At 37.3% G+C, this 26808-nt stretch overlaps 1 protein-coding gene across 50 annotated transcripts in view; it reads right to left on the minus strand.

Moving 5' to 3' along the window:
- TENM3 (teneurin transmembrane protein 3) overlaps positions 1 to 26808 on the minus strand; it is an 843796-nt gene that overhangs the window by 88395 nt on the left and 728593 nt on the right. For all 50 annotated transcript variants that reach the window (XM_086889918.1, XM_086889906.1, XM_086889899.1 and 47 more), the window contains 2 exons: positions 7972 to 8094; positions 4251 to 4465 (listed from right to left, as the gene is read on the minus strand). In XM_086889918.1, coding sequence (XP_086746044.1) covers positions 4251 to 4465; positions 7972 to 8094 — 338 coding nt within the window. The remainder of the gene's footprint in view (positions 1 to 4250; positions 4466 to 7971; positions 8095 to 26808) is intronic.

Below are 26808 nucleotides of genomic sequence, written 5' to 3' on the forward strand. Positions count from 1 at the left end.
AAGTGGGTACAAAAAAGAGGTGGAGAAACAGGCAAAGGGTACAGGAGAGAAGTGGAGAACAAGGTGGCAAATGTAAAAGGTAAGTTTTGCATTACAGTCAAAGGTGACTGGAGAGAAGGCAGACGTTGGAAGAAATACTGAAGGAGTAAGGAGGGAGCTAAAGAAAACTGTGCTGTGTGGTTACACATGTAGGGTATCACAGGCATAGGAGCAAGAAGGACAGGTGACATGGTAACTTAAATGCTGGCAGAGTGCAGGAAGTAATGAGTTCTCTATTATTTAATATGAGATCTGAAAATTCAAATACTGACGTTTGAGAAATAAGCAGCAGTTGCTCATTTGCATAAATTTTGTTATTAGCACTTGTCATTCTGTGTGACTAGAAGATAAGGGCAGATAGGATTCAAGAGACACAGACATGAAGTGATATATGTGAGTGAGATCCTACTTTTCAAAGTCCTCATGAAACAACCCTAGCTTTACACATCCAGAAATGGGCTCTGAGCCAACTTTTGTCATTATAGGATGAGATCTTTGAGCTATGGTAGACAGATTATGGAAATACAAGCTCGATAATTTAAAAGAAAAAAAGCAGACTTCATTAAGGCACTGAATGAAACCATCATAGTTAAACAGCTTTTATATTCTGTGCTGTTCTGGTCTCCACACCTTGGAAAGGTTGCATTTAAACTGGAGAACATTCAGAAAAGGATGTTCAAAGGACTGAAAAAGCTTTCATAAAAACAATGACAAAACAGACTAGAAAAAATACAACTCACTGATAACATTAGAGATCCATAAATCCAGGGTAGCATGGAGAAGAAATGAATGAGAAATTCTGCCCTGCCTCTTACAAAACACTACCAACAGTGTGTAAAACAAAAGCTCAAAACACACTGAGGAGTACAGTGTGAGATGTGTAGTTAAGCCCGGCTGCAAAAGTTACAGCTAAAAGCTTCCATAGATTCAAAGGTGACTATGCAAATTCACAGGAAAAAAGAATCTGTCAAAGATTTGTAGACAAATCAAAGACAGCATATTTGACTCAGCAAAGTCCTTCAGTGTAGCACGCTGGGCCCAGATGGTCTGGCCGGGTGCTACCTCGGAGATAATCAGCATGAGGTCCGAGGGTGGCAGCAATAAAGAGGGACAGGCATGAATGTGTGACCCGAAAAATAAAGATTTTTAATAAGCAAAATAACAGACATGGAATCCAAACAGCATATGGGGATGCACACAAAAGACCAGGGTCAAGGGTGTTACAATAATTTATATAACACAGGTTAGGGGTGGTGTTTGAGGGGAAGGAAGCAGTAAGAATTGGGGATTGGGAATATGTAAATTAATGTGACAAAATTTAACCAGTAATAAGAAGCCATAGAACATTGTAGCATGATTAACATATAGCTACTCAGGGGGTCTCATGGGTAAGCTTTTGCTCACCCCAAATACAGGAGATCCTTCTTTTCAGGGCCTGGGGCAAAGTCCTTTATCAACCTGACAGACTCCAACACTTCAGCCTTAAAACTCTGGAGGCCAAAAACTTATTGTGGGAAGAATAACTACGATACTATCATGCTGCTTTATTGACCTCTCTGTGTCTGCTCATGGCCACTATCACAGACAGAAGGCCAGATGGGCCGTTGACCAGCACAGACATTCATGTGTTTGTCTGCTATGTTCCTGTGACCCTTGGAGCCACATGAGTAGAGCTGCCTTGTCTAATGGACAGGATGGAAGTGAAGGATGGAAGTGGAATGGAAGGATGCAGTGAAGCCAAACATCAGCTATTAGTCTGTCCCTATTACCTATGCCCAGCTTGCAGTTAGAAACTTTTGTCAGTACAAGCCGTAAGAGCTAGGGATAGCAATAAATGGACTTATGCTTGTAGTCCCCCCACTGTTCCATTTCATTAGATGTCTTTTTGCCAAAATACCTTCTTTTGTTTACATAACCTATTTCAGTTAAATATGTATTTTACCAGGACAAGTTGTGTCTTCATCAAAGTCTTGTGTTAGGAGATTGTTGGAAAAAGGCCTAAATTGTCAAGAGGTATTTTGCTCCATTTTTTCCCCCACATGAAGGAACATGGTTGCAAATAAAACCCCGAGCGTTTACTGAAACTACATTTTTAGGAGATTACATATATGCTTTATCATAGGGACTTAACCTGGACATCACTGGGTTCAAGGCCATAAAAACATTCTGATAAACCTGTATCCTTGGGAAGCTTTAGCAGCCTTAAAACTAGGGCACTTCACTAGGGCACTGATAAGTAAGCATGCCTAATTTTTCAATGTATCAAGTGTCGGTCAATGGTTTGTAAAAGATACTCTAATAATATACCAGGCAAAAATAGGACAAGAGAGTTTGACTTATATCCTGGGAACAGTATATCCAAAATGCCAAGTAGGACCCACATATTACTCTTTCTGTTGTACCAGTAAACAGTAGTAAGAACTTGGAGTCTGTGTAACACAGAGGACAGGAAACAGGTTTAGTAGTCTCTGTGTTTTTGGATAAATAGCACTCCAATTTCAATCTTTTGACAGGATAAGGAATCAAGTAAAGATAATTTTTTTAATAGATTACTTACTTGCATAACTTCTCATATGAATGCATAGTCTAGATCAGCTTCTTCAGTTTCATTCATTCATGCCACACATGTATTCCCCTAACTCCTATTATTTTTTTTATCATTGAGATGGCATTTGTATTCCAAACCCCTATTTCAAATGGCTGATAACTTTCTGAACCAATTTTCTTTACGCTAGAATTTCATGTGGTTGTTGCCAGCCTGAGGGTGGGTGTTCATACGTGAAGGTCTGAAGAAAATCTATTTAATCATTATTATGAAGATCAAACTTTTAAGTAAACATGAGTGTACTTCCTGCATTCAGTGAAGTGTTTGTATTTTAATGGAAACTACAAAATGAAGTAAATGTAACATTCCATGACTTTAGCTGCTTTGCTGACCCTTTGTCTGTGGTTTGCAACTGTTAAGTAGCTGTAATAATTATTAATATATTAGTACTATATTTCTATATAGTGCATATTTTAAAAGTTATGCCTGGATAAAAAAAAAACCACCCAAAAAATTAAATAGTCCAGTAGCGTGAAAATCAAAATTTAAAAAAATGGGACTGAATTAAAATATATGAATTTTACAGTTATGGATTTGCTGTTAAAACTATGTATCAGATGTAATCAGTCAAGCTTTGATACAATTATGCCATTAGGTTGTTATACTTAGATTTCTGTCCATGGCAAATCCATACACACAAAATTAAAGTCACAAAGATGTTTCTTCAAATGGGGTAGAAGAAAATGAGCTAAAATACCTATTCAGGTGGAAAAATGGATCTGAGCCAGCACTTGGACAAATATTTTGCTGAAAGAAATTTAATCTTAGAGGGTTTTAAATCTTTAAAATAATATGAATACATATTGTATTCATATTATTGAAGTGATGCTAAAATACCATCTGAGGCACTGATTATCTATGTCTCCTGCCACCCCTGAAGACTGTTCATTCTTTTATACTTTAACTGTTCTATCACTAAGGCTAAAAAGTGTTTTTTTGTTACTAGGAAGTGTGACCATATGCAATAAAAAGTGTCATTAGAAACCTTCTGATTTATTCTGTTCCCCCTTCTGAGGGAAGGAACAGCATAAATCCCCTGGGACACTTATGAGCAATGTTTCAAGATGCTAGATGCCTAGTGAAGATTGTCACTTTAAAAACTCCAGCTCACTGTATCTTTGTAGATACATATTATACATTTTTTCTTTTACATTTTTATTTAGTGAGATGACAAGCTGTAAATACTGTAGTATTTGCTCCTCTTCTTCTTTAGAAATATCGAAATTTTCTGTTTTCAGGAACTCTCAACCACACCTTATGTGTGGCCATAAGATTCTGTATTAGTTTGCTTAGGTTTTTTAAAGATATGTGCATATACCAAAGAACAAAAAAAGTACCTATAAATTCTGCATGAAACAACTCCATATGTGATGCATCACTGATTAGGCAACAGAACAGCTCATAAATAAGAATACCCAGTGTCCCCATTCCAGATCCCAACACAAGAGCATTACAAATATTCTGGTTATCACAAGAGATCAATAAAGTATAAATAACAAAAATTAAAATCAGAAAAATGGAAAAAAATGTAATCCTGAGAGAGAAAAAAGATACAAAAGATCATGGTTTTCAAAAATGTGCCACTTTTAATGCAAGCAGATCTCACCTGAGTGTGTGAAGGTGGTAAGCCTTTTCGACCATATACTCCGATCAATGCATCTTTCTGAAGGGATATATTGAATTTTAGAAACTGTGGCTGATCAATGAAGAGTTGTGATCGCCAAAAAATCCCAGGGGGCACTTCTTGTATTGCTCTTCGGCCTATATCAAGTTCTCCAGAATCTATAGTGTTGTTTTCTTGTGCAAATCCTCCTAATTTACCTGATGGGTTAGAATAATAAGGAGATCAAAAAATTAGTGTACCTTTCTGGCTTTCAATCATCCTTCATATATATCTTCAAACATTTAGAATTACCTCAGAAAAATGTTAACTGACAATCTTTTTGAATAGAAGATCCCAGGAATTCAATAGTTTGGAAATAAAAAGGCAAAGATACCACAAATAACTACATACTAAAAATGCTGTAGCATCCCTAAGAAGGAGCATTATGGAAACGGTTTATATTCTATATTAAACTATTCCTTTTTTCACTAGCATTTTAACAGGAGTTTCTCAGAATAGAGTCTCACATTAAAAAAAAAAAAAAAGATTGAAATGCAGCATACAGAGATTTTAAGAATAACAGATAGATAAACACAAGTAGCCAGGAGAACTAATATAATCTTTTCTACATTAAATATCAGAGCATTTATTCAATAATAACAAATGCTACAGCTCTGGTTACCTATTTTTGGTTTTGTGCAAGCAAGCAATGCCGCATTTAAGCATCCAGCACATGAAGGTGAGGCTTGAGTGAAGCAATACAAAGAAAAATGGAACTGTCATTATAGTCTTGGAGTTTGCTGTGTTTTTATCAATTCATATTTCTTCATCAGCTAGTCTATTATAAAGATTAAACTAAATCCATTTGCATGTGATAAGCATGTTCATGTGATGTTCACTTGTTTGCATACAAGTGTTCTGAAGAACTGACAATTCAGCCTTGTCTTTTATGTTCAAATCCTACATTATTCATCATTTGATGGAACAAACTGACGCAACCTTTTTGCAAACATTTAGACTGTAAAAAAAACTAGATTAAAATCTGAAATGCCAGGTGAGGTCACAGATTGATCCTCACCACTTTTTGCGCATCCAAGATGAACCAAGACTGCTGTTGAATTAAACAGGTACAGAAGCACTGCTGAGAGGCCTTGAGTGGGAACTTGTATCACCATTGGAGCTATGTCACAGCGGCATTGCAGTCACTGAAAATGTCCCACAGGATTATCACATTGATCAGAGTGTTGTTGAGAAGAGACAGTGAAATATCTGATCTTGAAGAAACTAGTTTTTAAACACTTCAGGATGAGTCTAATGCTTTTCTAAATTTGGACTTAACCTTTCATAATATTAGTGTGTTATTCTAGAAGATGGATTTGTATTCACTATTTCAGTTTATTTAAGCATTTGTTTTTTACTTTTTTCTTCAAATTTAAGCATATTGTGTTGAATAAATTCACCCACTGATGACTGGTAATCACTAAACAATAAACACTTGTTTGCCATATTGATCTGCAACTTCCCCTATTTCTACATTTCAAATGAAAAATAACTGCCTTGTACTACTAAAAAGATCAGCTAGACAGCTTGAATAAGTGCCATTTATCAAATATATTAACCAACTTCCCAGGAACGCCTGTTTCTGGGGTTCAACACTCAGCAGATAATACACTTATAGACTCGTATGCTCTTCACTGAAATAAAGCTGGTTTTACTTTGTAGCCACATGCCCCTTTAGCACCCCAACACCTCTCTCAAAACTGTCAGTAGCTGTTTGTCACCCTAAGGTTAGGGCGTTAATTATTCTTTGTTCCCTGTTGTATCTCAATAAGCATAAGAAAAATCTTCAGAGTGTCATAATTTCTTTCCCATTTTCTAAATCAAAACATGAAATGTCATGTTCATTCACCTTTACTATTAGGGTTGTTGAAAATTCTCAAATCTAAATCAGAGGATCAGGACATTACCAGGGGACTAGAGAAGGGTGGTACTGAAAGTTCTTCTGCTGTCAAATTATCTGAATCAAGGCTTCATTGATTCTTCTTTACAGTTTTCAGTAACCAGTGTGATAGCCCAGGGGCCCCGCTCCTCACATTTCACATCTAGTGATCACACTTTCCCTTCTGCCTAGCTGGTCCCTCCTCTGTGGTTTAAAATGTGTACTCTCTGGTCTGTCTGTTGTTTAGTATTGATGCATGCTGATAAATGACCACATACCATATTCTGCAGAGGACAGCATTTTAACTGGGTGGAATTAACCCTGTTCTCTTGAACAGTATTTAAGGACATAAGGAAGGAAAAATGTATTTGATATCCTTGTTATTTATTTTTATTTTTGAGGCAGTGTATAACAGGTTTTAGTTTGCTAAAGAAATTTAAAAATTATCAAGGGGAAAAAACCCAATAAGCGTTTATAAAATATTTACAAAAACATCAATATATTTTATAAAAGAAAGTATATTGGCTATTGAATGCAGAAGCCAATGGGATGATGAGCTGTCACTGCAGCATCAATATTCATTAACCACAGAGTAGTTTTTTGCTCTTCATTCAAAACAAAAAAGAATAACACAGGAAATGATGATGACTAAGTAAAACTCAGGAAGGTAAAGGAAATGAGAAGAGAATGTCCTACTTGAAAAGTTTCACAGGCTTACAAAGATGACAAAAGGGGTAACTGAGCTATAACTTTTATATGACTTGGAGCTGTGATAACTTGAAAAATTTTCAAGATGTCAATTGCTGGCAGAGGCTTCCTCCTTCTCAGTGGTAAGGAGGTCAGATGTACCTTGTGAATGGGAAAATGGATTTTTGTGTAATGAAGCAAGCACTGCATACATCAACCATTTAAATCAAGTTTTCCATTCAAAACCTATTGATTTTGAAGCCTCTGTTAGCCAAAAGTGCACAAGCTCCTAAATGTTTTGAGAATCTTAAAGGGCAACATGGAAAAAGGTCGATAAAAAATAATCCCTTTATGTGGTTTGTATTTTAAAAGCTCTTCCAACAAAATTAAGAAAGTTTTTTTTCTCGCTTTATATATTGGTTGGATGATTCAGACTCAACATTATATGCTAGAGACTTTGAGAAAACAAATGTACATATTATACCTGACCTATAAAATTTCAGAGAGAAATTAAAAAAAAAAAAGAGAGAAGAGAACATCAACCTCTGCAGAGAAAAACCCGACATATTCCATAGTGAGGTCATCATGCCACATGAAGCTCCTCGATCATGAATTGCCTTCTAAGCACAGCTACGAGAGAGGCTTCAAAAACATGCAAATTATTCCTGAAGTACAACTTCTGGAGCAAAATCTTCAGAGTGGCAGGATGGTCCCAGCCAGCCTCAGCACCATCCTGCTATCTCTGGGAACCCCACAACAACAACAAAAAATATTATCATATATTTTAGAGTAAGCAGAGATTCTGCTTCTCTAGATACGATGAGAGCTCTCCTATCCTCATCAAATATCACATGTAAATACCTGTGAGGAATTTTGATTGACAGCTACCTTTCCTAGCAAGATCAGCATTATTGCTTAGGATCCATAGGCCCCTTCACATGCTAGGTAGGAGAAATTGTGTGTTCCTGTTTATTTAAATTACTATTACTTACAAATGTTCAGTTTTCACAAACTGTTAAAGTTTGATGATATAAGTAAGACACAAAGGAAGGAAATGCCCCAAAAGAAGGAAATAAAAAATGGTGTCATTTCACTTACCACTGTCTCCAGCAGGAACTGTTACAGGATGTGTTGGCACAGTATCAGAATTCACTTTTCCATTCTCAAATGTATCATTTTCAGTCTGCTGCAACTGCCAGTTGAGGCCAAACAGATGCATTGCTGGTGGTAGAGGATACAGGTTATTTGATGCTTTTAACCACAATGACAAATTGCACAAATAACGACTTTCCATGCTTTGCAGTGGAATAGCAACTCATACATTAAAAAAATTAAATTACATGAACAAGCATTTGCAGACTAATAGTTCAGCAATGGCACAAAGCAATTACTACCACTGTCCTTTAACAATACAGTGCTTTCAGTGAACACAGTTGACAGAAAGCTCACCAGACTCATTTTGAGTCTTTTACCGGTCCCAAATCAATGCTCAAAAGGATAGGCAGTAATTATGTTCTTTTCTCTTTTTTTCATTTTTGATCCTTCTGAAGAGGCAAATTTAAGTGAACTTCTAAATGACCTACTATAATAAATTATTTTCCCAGCAGATGGATCTGTCCTGGTTAGACAGAAAGGGGAAAGAAAAAATTCAGGAGGAGAGGAAGGAGGGTGCTGTGGGTGTTGCAGAGCTAACCTAAGACACGAGCGCTTCATGCTCAACCTCCTGCACAATGTCCCATTACATGCCCATTCCCCACACTAGTCTACAAAACGAGGCCGAGGCCATGAGCAGGTCCAGAAACACTGGGACACTTTGCTCTGATAATGGTAATGCATAAATTAGGTTTCTGAATGACTTAATTCCCCACATCCACATTAATTTGAAAGGTGATACCATTTTAAAGAGTTTAGCTAAGTTAATTATGAGACAGAATCAACCTTCCATAGCATTAGTGGGAATTTAAGGAACCTTGACCACCAGGGATTAAGGAATGAACTCAGCATCTAAACTTTTAGAGCAAAAATATGAAAAAAACCCCTATCTTAGTGCTATACTGTGATACTCTCAAGCAATTTCATGCTGCCTGTGGATTATTTTCTTCTCTTCCAATGTCTCTATAATGCCACCAAAATTAATTTTATTGTAATTACTCTACTCTTGGTGGAACATTGGTTTGCTCATTCCATGACAAGAGTTATCTGCAAAGCATCCAAAATAGTCTTTCAGTGCTACTAGTGAATAAAAATACTCTGGGAAAAAAAAATAAATCTGTAATCATGTATTTTAACTATTAGTGCAAAATATAAGGAAAATAATTCACTGTACTTTGTTGCTTCTGCTACTTCTTTCCCTCTGAAGCAAGATTATTGCTATAGTCAACATTACTAATTTATTCATTCCCTCTATGCAAATGACAAAAAATCTTCATCCCATTTGTTTTCATCTCTGATCTTTACATCTCTCTTTTGACCATGGCAACTCTTACTTGAGATGAACAAGCATCAATGGAAGTTTAGTTAGCCAGGCAATAAAAACTGCTGAATTAAGAGGTTGTCTGCCAGGTCTTTGCCATATAGCCTCCCCCTTACCCTGAGCAAAAGAAAAAACCAGAATGCAACTAAAGACCTGTTACTGAATACTTCACAGATTGAAACCCTCACTACAGATGACACAGTCTCTTCATTCCAAGTTTCTGACTGTACGATTATGCTTCTTTCCCAGACCTTAAATTGCCTGTCAAAACCTTATAATGTAGAATGTTCCTTGACCCTAAAAAAATCTTTCTTTTATCCCCCCCTCAACTCTTGTTAAACCATAAATCTAACCACCACCATCTCTGGCACATCACTAGAATTAGCCATTATTATTTTGACCCTACCTCAGCTGAAATCCTTATTTATGTATTAATCACCTGACAAGTGTATCTGTTTTAATATATTTCACTAAAAACCCTAGGGTCAAACTCTACTATTTGTTGCACTTGTTCATTTCACTGGCAGCAATGAAAGACTGCAAGCAGCTAAATATTTTCATGATTTAAACCCAGTACATTTCTTGTTTTCAAGTCCAGAGATCTAAATCACTCTCTTAACTTTGATATCTTCTTATCCCTTTTATTAGTTTTTCTGGAGAACAAAAAGAAAGAGACATTCATTTTGTAACTCTAGAAACACAGGAGCTTAGAACATCATTAACATCTGCTGGTGCTATGTACATGCCCTGTGCCTCTTCATGCACTGGGAGATCAGAAGGGGAAGCTCCAACATGACCTTCTAGTGATTCTCCTGTAATTCAAAACAGCTGGAATTTGAAGTCTTCAAAGGCATGGACTGTGGGATCAATATTGATTACATCAATATAACTGCAATTACTGCAATATAAGTGACAACTACCTTTTCTTTGTCTTTGTACTGATGTGACTCCCACTGCAGTTTACTGTCAAAGACTGGGAGTGTTAAGTGTATCCCTTAAATACACTATTCCTCTCTCAGCTTTGACAATGAACTAGAAACAAGTTCAATACACAATGTTTAATGAAAATGAACAGATGGATAGATGCAGCTGTTTCACAGATTGGGAATGTAAGAATATTTTTTAAGCAGATGAAAACTGTTGCTAGACAATTCCAATGACAAACTTACAGTGTCTACTAATACACTAAATAATTCAACTATGTAATCTCTTTGAGCTAGTGCTGTGGAATTTAGATAATTCTCCTTTCACAACAAACATGAAAACAACATGAAAGAAACAGGCTTGTTGCTGAAGTATCTGATTACAAGGCAGAACTTCTTTAGAGATGATGAACTTTAGAAACATGATTAAATCGAGATGAAGACAAGCTCAGGAACTACTCTGCCAATCAAAATTTGCCTTCTCTCAGCTGGGCATCAATATAAAAACAAACTTTATGTCCTTACCAGTCTTAAAAGAAAATTGAGTCTGTGATAAAAATTCTTGATGCTATTATGAATCTATTATGAATTTAGCAGCACATGGTACTGGTACCTCAGTGGGATGTCTGAGACCCTCAAGTCAAATGGTATGAACTAGTTCTGAATTTCCAAAGGGAGAAGGATGCAATTAGAATGCAGAGATGTACATGTTTATCTGATTTCCTTCAATGTAGAAAAGGATGCAAGCCTTCTTTCAGCTTTGGGATGGGGATGTAAGAGATCAATTCCCTTCTCTGTTTCTGTGTTTAGAGAAACAGTAGGTTTACTCCTTTTTATAAATAATTTGATATATAAAGCAAAACTTAAAGCACATTTGCAGCAAAAGGCATTTCATTATTTCCTGCTGCTATTTTTGTCCCAAATCTAATGTAAAAAAGTTTCTTGATTTTTGGATTAGATGTTGCCTGTCAGGTCTGGTTTATTCCAAATCAATCTGGAATTTATTTTGTGTTAGACAATGACAGTGAAGCCAAGAGACCCTTCCTAGAGTCACTAGTTCTGACTCCGCCGAATCTATGGGGATACCAACACAGGAATGACTTTCTTTCAGTACTGGTGTAATTTTGATGGCAGCAAGGACTTGTGTGAGAATGCCAGATGCCTCCAACCAGAAGGCAGGCAGATTGCAATGGCTGTGGTCACAGATCACAACTCAACCCAAATAATCTGCAGCTGTAAGCATAGATGAATTCTCAGGAGATGGGAGAAAAGACGGGTTGTCAAAATTCCAAATGTGTCCACAAACCCTAACAAAAGACTCCTTTTACTTGTATCAAGACTGGGATGATTGCTTCCATTGTGGAACAGGATGGCTTTTTAAGCAGAAAAACAGATGATGATATCTGGGGAAAAGGAGTCCAGGAAAGCTGGATGTGCTTTAAAGAAGGAAATCTTAGAAGCACAGGCGTAGGCCATCCCCTTGTGATAAAAGGTGGGTGGGTGGGGAAGATGATCCTGGGTGAACAGAGAGCTTTAAATGGAACTCAGGGAGAAAGGGAGAGTTTATTACCCCTGGAAAAAGGCATCAGCAGCTCAGAAGTACTAGGTGTTATGAGGCCATGCAGGGAGAAAATTAGGAGGACCAAAGCCCACCTTAATCTGGCCATTGCCATAAAAGACAACCAATGATTTTACACACACATCAGAAAGAAAAGGAGGGTCCCAAACCCTCCACTCTTTCTTGGAAAAACAGTGACAAAAGTTGAGGAAAAGCCTGAGGTACTTAATGCCTTTGTTGCCTCAGCTGTTAATAACAGGACCAGCTGTCATCAAGGTATCCAGTCCTGGACCTGGGAGACAAGAGACAGGGTGCAGAACAAAGCCCATGTAATCTGGAAGGGAATTGTCAGTGACCTGCTATGCAACTCAGGCACATAGATGTTCATGGGGCCAGGCAGGATTCACCTGAGTACTGAGAGAGCTGGCTGAAGAGCTCAACAAGCCGCTTCCAATCATTTATCAGCAGCCCTGGTAAATGATTCCACTCACTTCCAGGTCAGTGGAAGTCAGATGATGTGACACACATCTACAGGAAGGGCCAGAAGGAGCTTCCCTACAGACCTGTCAGCCTGACCTCAGAGCCTGGCAAGATCCTGTAGCAGATCATCTCGAGTGCCATCATGAACAGGACAAACAGGGAATCAGGCCCAGCCAGCAAGGGTTTACGAAAGGAAGGTCCTGCCTGACCAACCTGGACTCCTGAGAAAAACTGATCCACTTAGTGTGTCAAGGAAAGGCTGTGGATATTGTCTACTAAGACTTCAGTAAAGCTCTTAATACTCTCTCCCACAGCATTCTCCTAGAGAACCTGGCTTCCCATGGTGAGGCTGGGTGTATTCTTTGCTGGGTTAAAAACTGACTGGATGGGCAGTCCCAGAAAGCTGGTGGTGAACGGAATTGCATCCAGCTGGTGGTGGAATGGAATTGCACCCAGTGACGAGTGGTGACCCCCACAGCGCAGTTTTGGAGCCAATGCTGTTTAAAATCTCCATTGACAACCTGGACAAGGGGATCAATTGCACCCTCAGCAAGTTCATAGATGACACCAAGTTGGGCAGGAATTTTGATTTGATGGAGAGTAAGAAGGCTCTGCAAAGGGATGTGGATAGGCTGGATCAGTGGGACAAAGCCAGTTGTATGAGGTTCAAGAAGGCCAAGTGCTGAGTCCTGCACTTATCACAACAATGCCATGCTGTGCTACAGGCTCAGGGAGGAGTAGCTGGAAGAATGTCCATCAGAAAAGGACCTTGAGGTGCTAGTTGACAGCAGCTGAACATGATCGAGGCACTGCCCAGGCAGCCAAGAAAGCCAATGCCATCCTGGCCTGTATTAGAAATAGTGTGACTAGCATAACCAGGGCAGGGATTGCCCTGCATATTCGGCACTGTTGAGGCCACACATCAAGTGCTGTGTCCAGCTCTTTTCACTACAGGAAAGACATTGAGGTACTGAAGCACGTCCAGGGGAGGGCAATGAAGCTAGTGAAGGGACTGGAGCACAAGTTTTATGAGGAGCAGCTGATGAAGCTGGGGTTGCTTAGCCCAGAGAAGATGAGGTTCAGGGAGACCCTCATGATCCCTACAACCACCTGACAGCAGGCTGTAGTAAGGTGTCAATCTCTTCTCCCATGTAACAAGTAACAGCCCAAGAGGAAACGGCCTCAAATTATGCCAGGGGAAGTTTAGATGAGGTATTAAGAAAAAATGTTTTCATGACAAGGATTGGAAAATATTGGAACAAACTTCCCAGGTAATTAGTGAAGTCACCATCCCTGGAAGTGCTAAAAAACCCAGTGGATATGGCTCTTCAGGACATGGTTTAATGGTGAACATGGTGGTGGTGTTAGGTTGATGGTTTGTTTTGATGATTTTAAGGTTTTTTCCATTTTTAACTATTTCACCTATGATTAAATAGTTACATTTTTAAAATTGCAAATAAAAATTAAACCTAATTTTAATTAATCTTAATGACTTTTAACTTAATTTACGAAAAAACCTACCATCTTAAACCTAAGACTCTAGGATCTTCTACCTATTCTACTATTTCAGTCCCTACATCTATTCTTCAAAGTAATCTCTAGCTACCAAAGCCATGGTAGCTAGCATCTACTTTTGGACTGAGTTGTTTACGGTGGCATTTGTACTACTACTGGACAAATTACCTGCATGGCCAGCCTTTAGAGTGTGGTGATAGTCTAAATGGTGAGGAGTGCATTCCCTCTAACAGAGTGGAAAGAAGAGGTGTCAGAGCTGAGAAACTTCTCTTGGATCTGGGCTGCTCTTGGCATGAACATAGTACCAGCGTCTGTGTATGTGTGGTGCTGGTGAAGATGACTAAATTCACCAGAACAAATCCCAAACATAAAATCAGTAACCAAATTAATAGTTGGCTCTTGCCTTCCCCTTTCCCCTCCCCCTACCAAATGGACTGGGTTATTAAAAAATTCAAAACTCAAATTAAGGGAGTGCATTTGTACCAACAGCAGCCTTAATACTAACAAAAAAAAGTTATTTGTTGCAGACAATTGGGTAATCTTGCCATCTGTCACCACACAGTTCACTGAAGGATTTCTGAACCATCTTAAAACTGCTTTTTCAAGCTTGGTTGATCTTGTCTTTCACTGTGTAACTGAAGTCTACTTATTTTGATTTGTAATCAGTCTACAAAGCCTTCCATGTCTGTTCAATAATTAAAATAGCAACTAAGAATACATTTCACAGCAACTGCTTGAAAAAAACCCATCATTAGTTTACACTGTGTAAAACATTTTACAATAACCTTCAGAAAGAAGTTGGCCATTTGTTTGCCCCTTTCTCAAGCTAGTAATTAGATGCTTTACGCATTACCTTTGCAAGGCACTTGTTTTTGAGAAATACATTGTATTATTACCTCAAAATCCTCTCCAATACTTTCTTGCATCCAAAAGGAAATCAGTCCTTTATCAGTAGGTGGTAAAGATGGATAATTTATGTTACTAAGTGGCTGAACTAGAACTGTGAGGGTTGACTGCATACCTGCTGCATTTGCTGCCTTGCTCAGTATCTCTATAAGTTCTCTTCTGCCAAAATTATGAGAGGCACAGAAAAGAATTGTAACACAAAAACAATTAATATTGTACTGTAGCTGTTCTACTGTTTAGCAAGAACTGGACTTGTCTGAATTTGTTTCCCTCTTCTCATACACTTAAATGCTATGAGGATAGGACAGCTAGTTCACAAAGGAAATAGATAGGTATTAGCATAATCCAGTATCCAGTGTAGGTTTGAACAGAAAACAAAGTTTTCAGATGTGAATATACACACAATACTGGGGTTTATGACTATCAGATTTTTTTTTCTTTGTAGGAAAAGACAGCAATATACTGTAAAAGCCAGAGAAACTTATTTATTGATCTGGTCAAAATTCAAAGTTGTCTCTATCATAACTCACCAGGATCAACCACAACTTTTTCTAAAGTATTGTAAGTGACAAATATGCTCACATGAAACCCAAAGAGAACAGCAAACACTCTGTGAGCTGTGCAGGTGAAAGAATCACAGATGCAGATCATAAGGATGCACAAACAAAACCATACTCATACAAGCAGAGGCTTTATTCACAGAAGCAGTCCTACAGTAATGGAAGAGGCAACCCACTGAAGCACCAGTCAGAAGTGCCGGCAATTGAAGACCTTCCATTCTTAATATGGCAACTTGTTTTTTGCAGGAAAGAATTCTCAAGGTAACATGGCATTTCAGGAGAACAATAATTCACAGGTAAGAGGATTCTTTTAAGTGGAAAGAAGATGAAACAGAGTGTTTCTCCAGCTTTTCTTAGACTAGCGACAGATGAAAAATTAACACCAGACAGCAGAAAGAAAAAACACTGACTGTCCCTGAAGAGCAATCATTTCCTCAAAACCTCTGGAGATAAGGCCTATGGCATATGTTTTATGAACATAAAGAACTCAACACTGTAGGGGAAGTTGGCAAGAGGAACTGAAGAGATACCAGTGACCCTCCTTTCATTGTCCCATGTGTTTTACAAGGTATGGTAATCAAGTCTTATTATTCACGAAGCTCTCCTTGAAGATGAGCTCTTTGCTAAGTCATTGAACTCATGTTCCAGGACTGCCACTGCTACATATTTCTGGGTACTGATATTTTCAAACCATGACTTAAAAATTGCTTCCTTAAAATTAATTGAAAAATCTTTATGCACACTTGAACATAAGGAAAAGTGAACATAATCTATATTCAAAGCAATGCAAAAAGATTATAATTTAAACTAAGCAAATTGCAATTATTGCTCAATCTTGTTGAAGGATTATCTTCTATTTCATCTCCCTGTTGGCAATACATTTTAAAATGAAATATTTGAACATTGAAGTGGTTTTTAAAATTATCTTCCATGTATTTTTCTTGCAGCCATAATTAGAATCTAAACCTATTTTATTCTGAAGGACCTGAAGTGGACCAGAAGATGTGCAAAGGAACTGTCAGTGATTTGCATTCATTTGCTTTTTTCTAAGATAATAGGATACCTTGGATGTTGCTGCAGATCAAATAGTGAATTAAAAATAGTTAATTAAAATCTTAAATAAAATGAATTAAGAGTTAGAAAGATAAGTTCTTTATTTATTACTGTTTTTCTCAAATTAATAAAAATCCTGTTATTTCTAAATTTAAAATAACTTTAAAGTACATGCTTTTGAGCACCTTCAAAAGATTAGACACCAGCAGCATCATATAAAAGTTGCTGTACATATACACTGAATGTAAAACATTTAGTATAGTGCTATATGAAAAACTTAGCAATACCTATCAAGATCAATATAGTAACTGAAAAATGGGTATTTTCCCTTTTACGGTGAAGAGTTGAAAGGGTCCACTGATTTTACTGTTTTATCTGAAAAAAAAAATAAAAATCCAACCTGTCCAGTCTATTCCTCATTTTCTCTTGGAACCTTGTAACAATGAATTTGAAAAACATCAAAAAAATTGCCAAGAAAAAATTTAGCAACAAAGGTATATCAGCTATCTACTGTGGATAAACTTTCTGACTGCTAACCAAAGACGATTACACGGCACTTTAAAGTATTGTTGCCTTTGAAGTGTTAAGAAAGATGTGTGGTAGTCCTGGTGTAAATATTTTTACTATAGTCACCCCAAGATGGAAAAGTTATTCCTCTGAAAACTTGTATGGCTAGATGTCTAATTTCAGTTGTCAAGGCAGGGACTTTTATGTAACAATGGTCTGATTCTGTCAACTGCATTATACATGGCACATTCAAAGCTTTAGGGAGAATCCAGATCTCTTAAAACAGAAACAAGGATTATTTCTCAGTAGCCTCTCATTTAAATAAGATGTATCTATTGTGTCCTGTTTCAGATTTGCCCATTAATTCTGATGACTAGCAAACCTACTCCATTTTGTAATAGTCTCACCTATACCTATATAGCCTTTAGTATTATCCTGGGCTTTCTTCTCAACATAACTTTTTTCTTTTCTCCAGCTAATGTTGTTCAGTCTGAAAAGATGGTGAAAAATCATTGCAAGTACAGAAATGACAGGAATGATGGGAAAGTGCATGTTGGATTGCGGACTCTTTTGAGGCAAGGATGTTTTGCTCATACAAAGACAGGAAAACCATTCTGTAAATTTTGGATTTTTATCTAATACAGTCATAATAAATGATTTAAAATATTGTGGGGAAGAAGAAAACTTCCCTGATTTCCCAGGTTAAGACTACAGGCTAATAACTTTTCTGTATTCCTTCAGGGATTTCTTTATTTTATTGCCTCTCATTCTATAACTATTTCCTTTTCTTTCTTAAACTTGTTTTCTAGAAAAGAGTTGAGGCTCCTGGTTTTTATTATCTATTCTAGGGTTTGTTTTTTTTTTTCACAACTCCAACAGAAGTCCTGCTTTGTCCTTCAGATCACACCCCCACAGCATTAAGAGGAGCAATGATAATGAAACGTCTCAAAATTAATTGGAAACACCTTTCTTAGATAAGAGCATTGATGAAGCGATCCAACCATTTTTATAGTTCAAAAGCTTTATTTATTACAGAGAAACCAACCACCCCAAACTCTAACCCAACAAAACCACCACAAATCTCTTGAAGGATATAATTAAGTGGTACTATATGATCAGGCATAGCCTATTTGCATGTTGATGGCACAGAGAAGTGCAGTCTGATGAAAAGATTTATGAACCAAAGGAAAAAGAAACAGGGGCCAATTAATGCAATGTTCAAAGGACACACCGAGCTGGGAGTTTATACTATATAGTGAAACACTTGTGTTGCTTATTTCCATCTCATGACTGGCTAAAAAGATCAAAGCTTTTTTTATTCCATATTAAGAATGACAGAATATTACAGCAAACATGCAATAAGGATAAATGTAATAAGCTTTAATAAAAGATGATAATAAGGCTTGATAAGAACTTTTGGAATGTCACCAAATCTGAAATGTAAGATGAAAGCATCTGCGTGTAGAGATTGTAGTATGTTATTTGGAACCCCATGGAGCTAAACTGTGATTAGAACTCCATATTTTTCCATAAATTAGCTTTTGTTTTGAATTTCCTGCTGAGATCATATGCAAGTTGATTGAACGTGCAAGTCAATATATAGGTTTTCTAATCCTTTGCTGTTTTCTAGGCTTCATGATATCACAATTACAGCAGTCCACTTGTAGATCAAAGGTATATGACTGAGGCCAAAAGAAAATAACCTATAACCTCTTTTCTTCATGGTGATTTAGACCTCTACATGGTAATTGCCATTCACCTACCCGAACCATGCAATTATGTAGATGCATAAGCCAACCACTGCATGCAGATCAACTTGCAAGCCCACAGAATTTCCACTTGAATCCATATTAAAAAACAGAATGGACATGCTGAATTCACCTTCAAGGCAGCCTGTTTTACACAACTCTCTCTTACCTCAACACCTCCAGTGTAAATTTGTAAGCCACTAGGTATAAACACTAGGTGCATAAACAAATAATCGTATGCAAATCCTTGGTTCAAAACCCCAAGGTTTACAACAGCTCAGTCATTGCAGTCATCCTCTTATTGAAATATCACCATCACGCTAGGGACTGGCTATTAGATAGGGCATCTTTTATTACAGCATCATTAATATGTTTTATGTGCATTGGAATAATGTACCATGTTCCCCCACTAGAGTGAAATGTGTTTTTTATTAAACCATTCCTGTAAGCAAAGTTTCACTGTAGGTACAGGAAAAATATTACCAACAGAAAAAATAATTTACCATATATGATTTATGAAAGGAAACTGTGACATAAAGACAAACTGACCGCTAATTGTTTGTAAAGCTAGTGAATTGCTTGCAAGACAGTTTGTAAACCACTTCATATTTTGTATCAGTTATCTAAGCCTTGGAAAAAACAAGTTAGGATTACAGTTTCACATTGGTTTTTTTTTCCTCTTTAAAGTTAAATCAGCCACAACACTGCACAGTAAAATCTTACAGGTGGTATTAAGAATAGCCAGCCTTAGCTCTACAGTAACAGTCACTTACAAAATTGATAGAGAAAACCAACTACTCCTTTTAATGTGTAAAAAGACATTGGATCAGTATTAAGGATGTGTTTTAAAATTGTCCTCTACTTTTGGCTACAGCTGAATTGAAATAGCAGTAAGGATTGCATCTCTCCTTTTCGAATTTCATTACCTCTACACCAGAATACTAACAGGAGGTAGAAATGTAGTAGCCAGAGAAATAATTAAAAACCTGGGAAATAATTTAAAAACATAAATAAGCGTGAAAGCTTAGCGGTGTGAAAAGATTTGGAGTGTGTCAAACGAGGACCCACTGTCCAGCAAAAATGCCTCAACAAAATGGGGTGTGAGACTTGGCATTTCAAAGATGGAGAAGGTAAAACAACAGATAAGCTTGGAGCTTCTACAAGTGAAGATAAATTTATTGTACCCAGTTACTGTGTTACACCTCAGGAGACTCAGTGGTTAGCGGTAGGTTAACTCTGTGCAGATGGATATTATTTTAGTTTTCAATGAGTATCACTGAAATGAAAATACTACTCTTCCTGTACCATAATAAAGGTAACTTAGAAGTATTCTTATATTAAAAAACCCACAGGAATACCTATTTCTATACTTAAAGGTTTCTGGAACTAGCTAATTTTCCAAATGGCTGATATTCATTTTTATACCTAACACCACCCCCCCCCCCCCCCCCCCATTACTGCTTCCATAGAAATAGTAAAAGACATGCATTTGTGTGATCCTATTTTATCGAATGTTGTCAAACCCGCTCTGGTTTTGTTTCATTGGTTTTATTATTGAGGAAAAATAAGCTTTTGAAATGCAAATGTCCATGTCATCTAAACAGTTGTAGCACATTTCTTTCTGCTCGATTATAAAAGTACAAATGCTGCTAAAGGTGACAGTTCCTAAGAGACAGTGGGCTTGGTGGTTTTTTTGGTGAATGGAGTTGTCTGAAATGGCATCAATTTCCTGTCTACTTCAGAGGACATCTAACTTTCATCCATAATTAATCCCTGCAATGGGGTAATTACATCCATATAAAACCCATGTGTTCTTGTGATCTCAGCCATAAATGTAATATCAAATGGTATTACTTAAAGCTATGTTGGACACATGTACTTGACCTTTTTATTCTATAGTGCTTGTGTATGGAGAGGTTTACCAAAATCTCATCTAGGTCAGACATTTTTAACAGAATGAATATTTTTATAGCATTCAAAAAGAAATCAAGCAGTTCTCTTCACAGAAAAAAAACCAAGAAAAGATTGTAGTTTACAGAAAAGATGCAATTTATACCAAAACTGCCAGCTTTAATACATGTATTGTAATTCAAATATCACAGCAGACAGCACATGTCTAAGACCTGGCTTCTTTTTTCACAGGCATGAGTTAGAAATTAATTGAAACTACCAGCAAAGAAGAGAAGATTAATCCTATGTCCACAACAACTCAAGTAATCACCCAAGCAAATATCTGCTTTGCAAAATCTCTTAAACATAAGCATTCATTTGAAGTATTACACCTGTTTGCCTACTACTAAAATACACTACATGTTTACCTGGACTGATAAAATACAAAAAACACCTCTTAAACTTCTCTAAGCTTCCTCTTTATCGAAAAACAGTGCATTCTAACTGAGTATCCCGTTAGTCTGAAAAATTGCTAATATTTGAGAGTCTGTCAGAAGACTATAGGACGAGTGCAGAAGAACACAAATCTCTACAAAACTTGTTTGCAAGAGACTTGTAGAATTTTCCTGAAAGCAGCATCCAGATTTTGAAAAAAAACCATCATACTGCTTCATGATATGACATGTGGGATTTATGGGCAATGACATCACTATGTCACCTTGCAGATTATTACTACACCTCTTATATTGCCAGAACTACTGAGTTTCAATTTTCTCCACTGGGCAAAAGTGCAAGGGTGACAGGACCCTTGCCAAAAAGCTTGTGGTAAATCTTAATTTGCATACAAGCCTTTGGAGCAGAGGTGTGCCTTGACAGATTAACTTTTTTAATCCCTTGAAATCTTGTCAAGTTTCTTTTAACCTCCTGATTGTCAATTATATGTTCCTACATCCCTTCATGTGAGGATTATCTTTCTCAATGAACATTTTATTCTCAGTGCCACTAACAATAATAGCAAGTGACATCCACAACACCAATCAAGTACGAATTCCCTGCACTCCTGAAATAGTAATATGCTTTGCACTTAATCTGGAACACAGCTACAAGATCTTTGCTTTAAAAACATCAGCCAAAGGCATTATCCACCACGGTATTCTTGAAAGAGACAAGAAAGTGTATTTCATGTTTATGCTTCAAGACATAGATGTTTAGATTTTGTACTATTTCAAAAAGGATGTTAAAAACACCTTCATCCCAATAAGGTGGTAAAGCACAACAACTTCATTTTTGGACTAGTCATTCTATCTCTGTCTCCCAGTCTTGAAAGAAAGAATGTGGTGAATGTAAGAAATTACATTATTATTTACAAAATATTCCCACTCTAAGGAAGTCAAATTAACTCATCACCAATGCTGAAAACATTGTATGAAACTCATACAGATATCTAAAGTCATACCTTTGGGATACCAAGGAAAATAATTTGATCACATGTTAGAGCTGAAAACCTCTGTTATGCACAAAGTCACCGAAGTATGCAACCTGTGGCACTGATGTCTAGAACAACAAGCAGGCAGATTTTGCCAGGCCCAGAGCACAGCCACACGTGCTGGGAAGGCAGAGCCCTACACATGGCACTGCCATCAGGGACAGCCAGATTCTGGCTGGTCCTGACACTCACTGGTAAGAGAGATCTGGAAATGTTCCTTCTGGACAGTAGAGACATCACTGTGTGCCTAATCCAGAACCTCTTAATTTGAGAGTCAGCTACTTACAATCCCACCAAGCTTTAATTTTGCAAAAAAAAGACAAGGAACATTGCTGCTGCCTCCAAATGCACTAGACACATGAAACCTTCCCTAAAAGCCTCACAGATTGTTAAAATGAGTAGCGGGTCTACACTTTGCAAGAAGTGATGTACTTTCAACAGTGCTGGAGACACTGGCTGTCTTCATAAATCCAGATATAGGCACACAATGAGGGAGAACATGAGAATATCAATGTGGTTCTGCTAAGCGCATGGTGTGATCAGACAATGCTAAGGAGCCGTGCTTAGATAGCTGGCATGCCTTCTCAGAAAGGTTTACGTAAGGGAAGTTTCCCTGCTGTAGATTTTTGCATGATAGTTTGAATACATTGTGATAGGTAGATTTGGTAAACTGTAAAATCTCAATAGCACTTCCTTCAAATGATGACAACAGATCAAAGGGAAAACTTTTTTTTTTAAAGAATCAGATATATAAATATATTAGTTTACCTCATAGCTTTGTTTTGTTGGAAAAAACAAATGGGCTGAGAGCATAAACCTAGCTAACTGTAAAAATCTGCCACATATCTGTAGACAGGGAACATATTTCCAACCTACACACCTCAGTGAAGCTCCAGACATGGCTAAGGTCCCAGCAAAATTGAGTGAAGCAGACAGAAATGGGAAGAGAATGAAGAAAGCCAAAAGCTCTTGATTAAACTCTCAGTGACAAAAGCATTAAAATGCTCAACATTACATGTATGTCAAAAAGAAAAATAGTTTCTATAAACACATAATGAAAGGTAAGGTGATTAATGGCAATTAAACCATATTCTCCCTCATGCCTGTTAATTACAATACCTATGCTGGGTATTGTAATAAAAATTCCATTTAAATGGCATTATTAATTAAGCTGTTTTCCTTATTCCTGGCAGTAACTGAGCTTTACAAACAGCAGAATAATGTTAACTTGGCATTGCAATCAAAAAGAAATATTATATTGTTTTTTACTGATAAAGTAAAATACATTCTTAGGTATATTTAGTCATAAAGATTGCTTTAGTCACAAAATTCAGTTCTATAATTGCCAAGGCTGTAAATCAATTAGTTTTGGGGAGAGTGGTTCTGCCCTACTATGACTTCTAACACTGAATCCAAAGAAAGGGCAGCTGGTCCTCTGCAATCTGGGAAGAGATGTGAATGCCAGCAGCTGTCACACTAAATCCCAAGTAATATGTGGGAACCACAGAAAACAAACTCAGAAATAGCACTGAAGACATAGGAAATTAGCCTCAGCCTACAGAAAGAGACATTTTAATAATTTTTTACAATTACTTAAAACTGCAGACAGTTACACACTATCTTTCACACTTTGCATGCTTCTCAGGTGCCAGTCTCCTCTAATAGTGAAACTTGTTTGTTATTTTTCCTAGACATTTCCTTCTTCTCTTTATACCTAAAAATGTCTAAAGTTGCTTTAGTCTCATAAAGTTTTTGAGATAACTCTGAAGACAGTTGTCCATTGTTAGAAATATACTAGCACATAATGTTCAGCTTATTTTTAATATTTTGGGATGATGATAAAACAGTAACATTTTTAGATAGAAAAAAAGCATCAGTGCTTATTATAATAACTGCAGAATAAGTACAATGTAGCTATTTTTATACAGCATAGAAAACATGAATTATCTGTAATTATCAAGCATGGCTTTCCATCTAGTATCTTTTCCATTCACATTTCATTTGAAATTTGCATTATGATTGTATGATCATCAGTGTCATAGCAGAACCCAAGTTTTTCTACTGTTTCCCAAAGAATGAAGTATCAACTGAAATACATGTTTTCCCAGATGATATTTCATCTGTTAAGTCTAAATGTTAGCTTTCTTTTCTGTCTGAAATGGATTTGTTGAAGTAGTAAAAAAGTACTGATAAAGAAAGTGATAAAAAATGACAAAGGCAATAGTGACAAAAATAATCATGTGGCCTTTTAAATTAAATTAATTTTTTCCTTTTTTTTGTTTTTCTTCTTTTCCTACAGAAGAGAGGCCCTTCTGTTATCACTGACACATAAATACTTGCTTTATCACAATGGATAGCTGGCTGGTGTATATTTTTGTTCTGACCACTGACTGCTGAGATAAGGCTAACAAAATGATCAATCCCAAGTTACCCAAAGAATAAAATGCTCAGTGATTTGAAAGTATGACAGGTTGTTGCGAAGCAGCCAGGACAGGAAGGGCCTGACTAAATAGCTCAGGTCCTATTGTGCATTCAAATTATGTTTTATGTTCGTGGAAACTTATTTAGCAGACATAAGACAAAATTCATGACAGACGCCCACAATTTTTCAGTGTACAACTCTTCACGCTTAGTTGACGGAATCTGGTATCGTGTAGTTCCAGCACTGACTGAAGAACTGAACTGCTCCCCAGTTCATTTGCATGTACAGTGAAAATGGCAGTAATTTCTTGTATCGATTTAGACAATGTCAAGACAGTGCCATTGGCAATGGAGAATCAATTGCTAGAGCAGCTCCTGGGAAAGAAAGAGGGGCTCTGAGGTCCCCAAATTCTCATTAATTTCATCCATTAATTGCTGAATCCACACTACAGCAGAAATAATTAGTACAGTACAAATCAGTTTGTTAATACAGCTGGTCAGAGTCTGTGATATGTATCAACATATTGGAAACAACTACTGACTGGTTAGTACTTTATAATTACACAGTGGACTTTTCTGTTAGGAAAAAAAATCACATCCAGAAGATCTTTGCCATAGTAAAACCCAAGTAGACAAAGAAGATCCAAAAACATGGAATTGAAGGATGGTGGTTACATATGAAACTTTGACTTGGTGCTCATTTTTGACCTAGGAGGTGCTGTTCAGAAATTCCCTTCAGAACTTTCCTTTTTTTCCATTCATTCACTGCAAGTGATGGATGCTGAAGGAGGCAGTAAGCCATGGGGAAACAAAGGACTAAAGTTCTGTGTTATCTCTACATTGTAAAACTGAACTCTATGTCTGGCTTTCACATGGACTGTCTGTACCAAGTTGGTTAAAACTGTTCATGTCTATAAAGAGGTCAAACAAAGGCAGCTTCATTTTTCTTACTCTTTAATGGCTTATATTTAGTACTGTTCTTCCTAGTCTTCCAAACAGGGAAAAATGATTCTAAAATCTTCTTGTTGGGGAAAAAAAGGTCACTTTCTTTCCTTGGTTGTAAATCTGATTATAGACAGATGTTAAGCAAATGATCAGCTTAAAGAAATTCTGTTGTTAACGTGATCCATAAATGAGGAAGTTTAAATTCTTTACTCCCCATTTTGTAATCCATTATTTCAGGGAGCTTTTTCTTGAATCTTTTACTTTAAACTAGAGCTATTTTTAATTCCTGTCTTCTATGTGTTGCTACACTATCTTTTGGTTCAGCACTTGCATGTTTCTGTTGCTTTACTTCTTTATCAACCATTTAACAGTAGATTAAGCCTCTAAGCAAAGGACCAACATTTTCCACAACTCTCTTCTATTTCCTCTAAAACTTAGCAGGTCTAATTGACAGGAATAGTAAGCTTAAATATTCTGTGTGTTGCAGAATAGTTAAGACAGACCATGGGGGCTAGAAATGCAAGAATGCATGGGAAGACTTTCCTTTAGACTGAAATAACATTTTCAATTCCTTGTGATCCCCAAGACTGCATTAAGTGGCTTTAGAGTGTAGTGTTTGCACTGGTCTCTACCCATGCTGACACTCTCTGCTCTCACCTCATCTTTGCAGACTTTGTAAACGTAGGAGTCTTTCCTGTCAGAGTGATTGAAGAAGTGCAAGACGTACCAGACTCTTGATACAGCTCCTTCCTCTGGCTGGGCTAATTGACGGAGCAGTAATTGACTGAGCAGCTCTACAAAGGCAGACATGAAGTCTAGCAAACTGTCTCTTCTGCCTTATGTTGCCTAAGCAGAGGCAGCGAGATCTCAAGTCACTTTCTCTACCCCATACTCACTGTACCTAAAATAAGCCTGGGCATGACATGTTCATCTCTTGGCAATTCTGAGAAGGGCTGGGTTACACCACTACTCACTGGAGAGTGGTCTATTAGTCCTTCAGGCTGCAGCTGCCACAGTCACACAGTGGACATCAGCAACACCTTATCAACATGTACTGGCCTATTTTGCTGCAATCATGCTGCAAAATGGGTGATTTCCCAGCTCTTGACAGTGATACTTCATACTGAATTCCTTCTTTCCTTGTAGCAAATGCTACAAGGTGGTAGCATTTTCACACTTGTGGCAACGTATCTCTGTGAAGTTCAAAACATGTCTCAAACTCGCTATACAAAGGTGGCATGCCACCTCAGCTGCTGTAAACTTCATCAGAGATGCCAGGCCACTGTATTGGAGGCATGTCACAGGGTGCTAGAGGTCACACAATTCTGCAATCCTTCCCTTCTTTTTATGCTACAACCAATTTCCTACTCAGTCATTTCCCTTTCACACCTATGTTATGAAATGTGTCTCCTCCGAAGACAGGCTAAAAGTGAGCTGGGGTTGTTGAGCCTGAAGAAGAGAAGGCTCTGG

Source organism: Cyanistes caeruleus, chromosome 5 (assembly GCF_971803275.1).
Source record: "Cyanistes caeruleus chromosome 5, bCyaCae1.hap1.1, whole genome shotgun sequence".
NCBI classification, from domain to species: Eukaryota; Metazoa; Chordata; class Aves; order Passeriformes; family Paridae; genus Cyanistes; species Cyanistes caeruleus.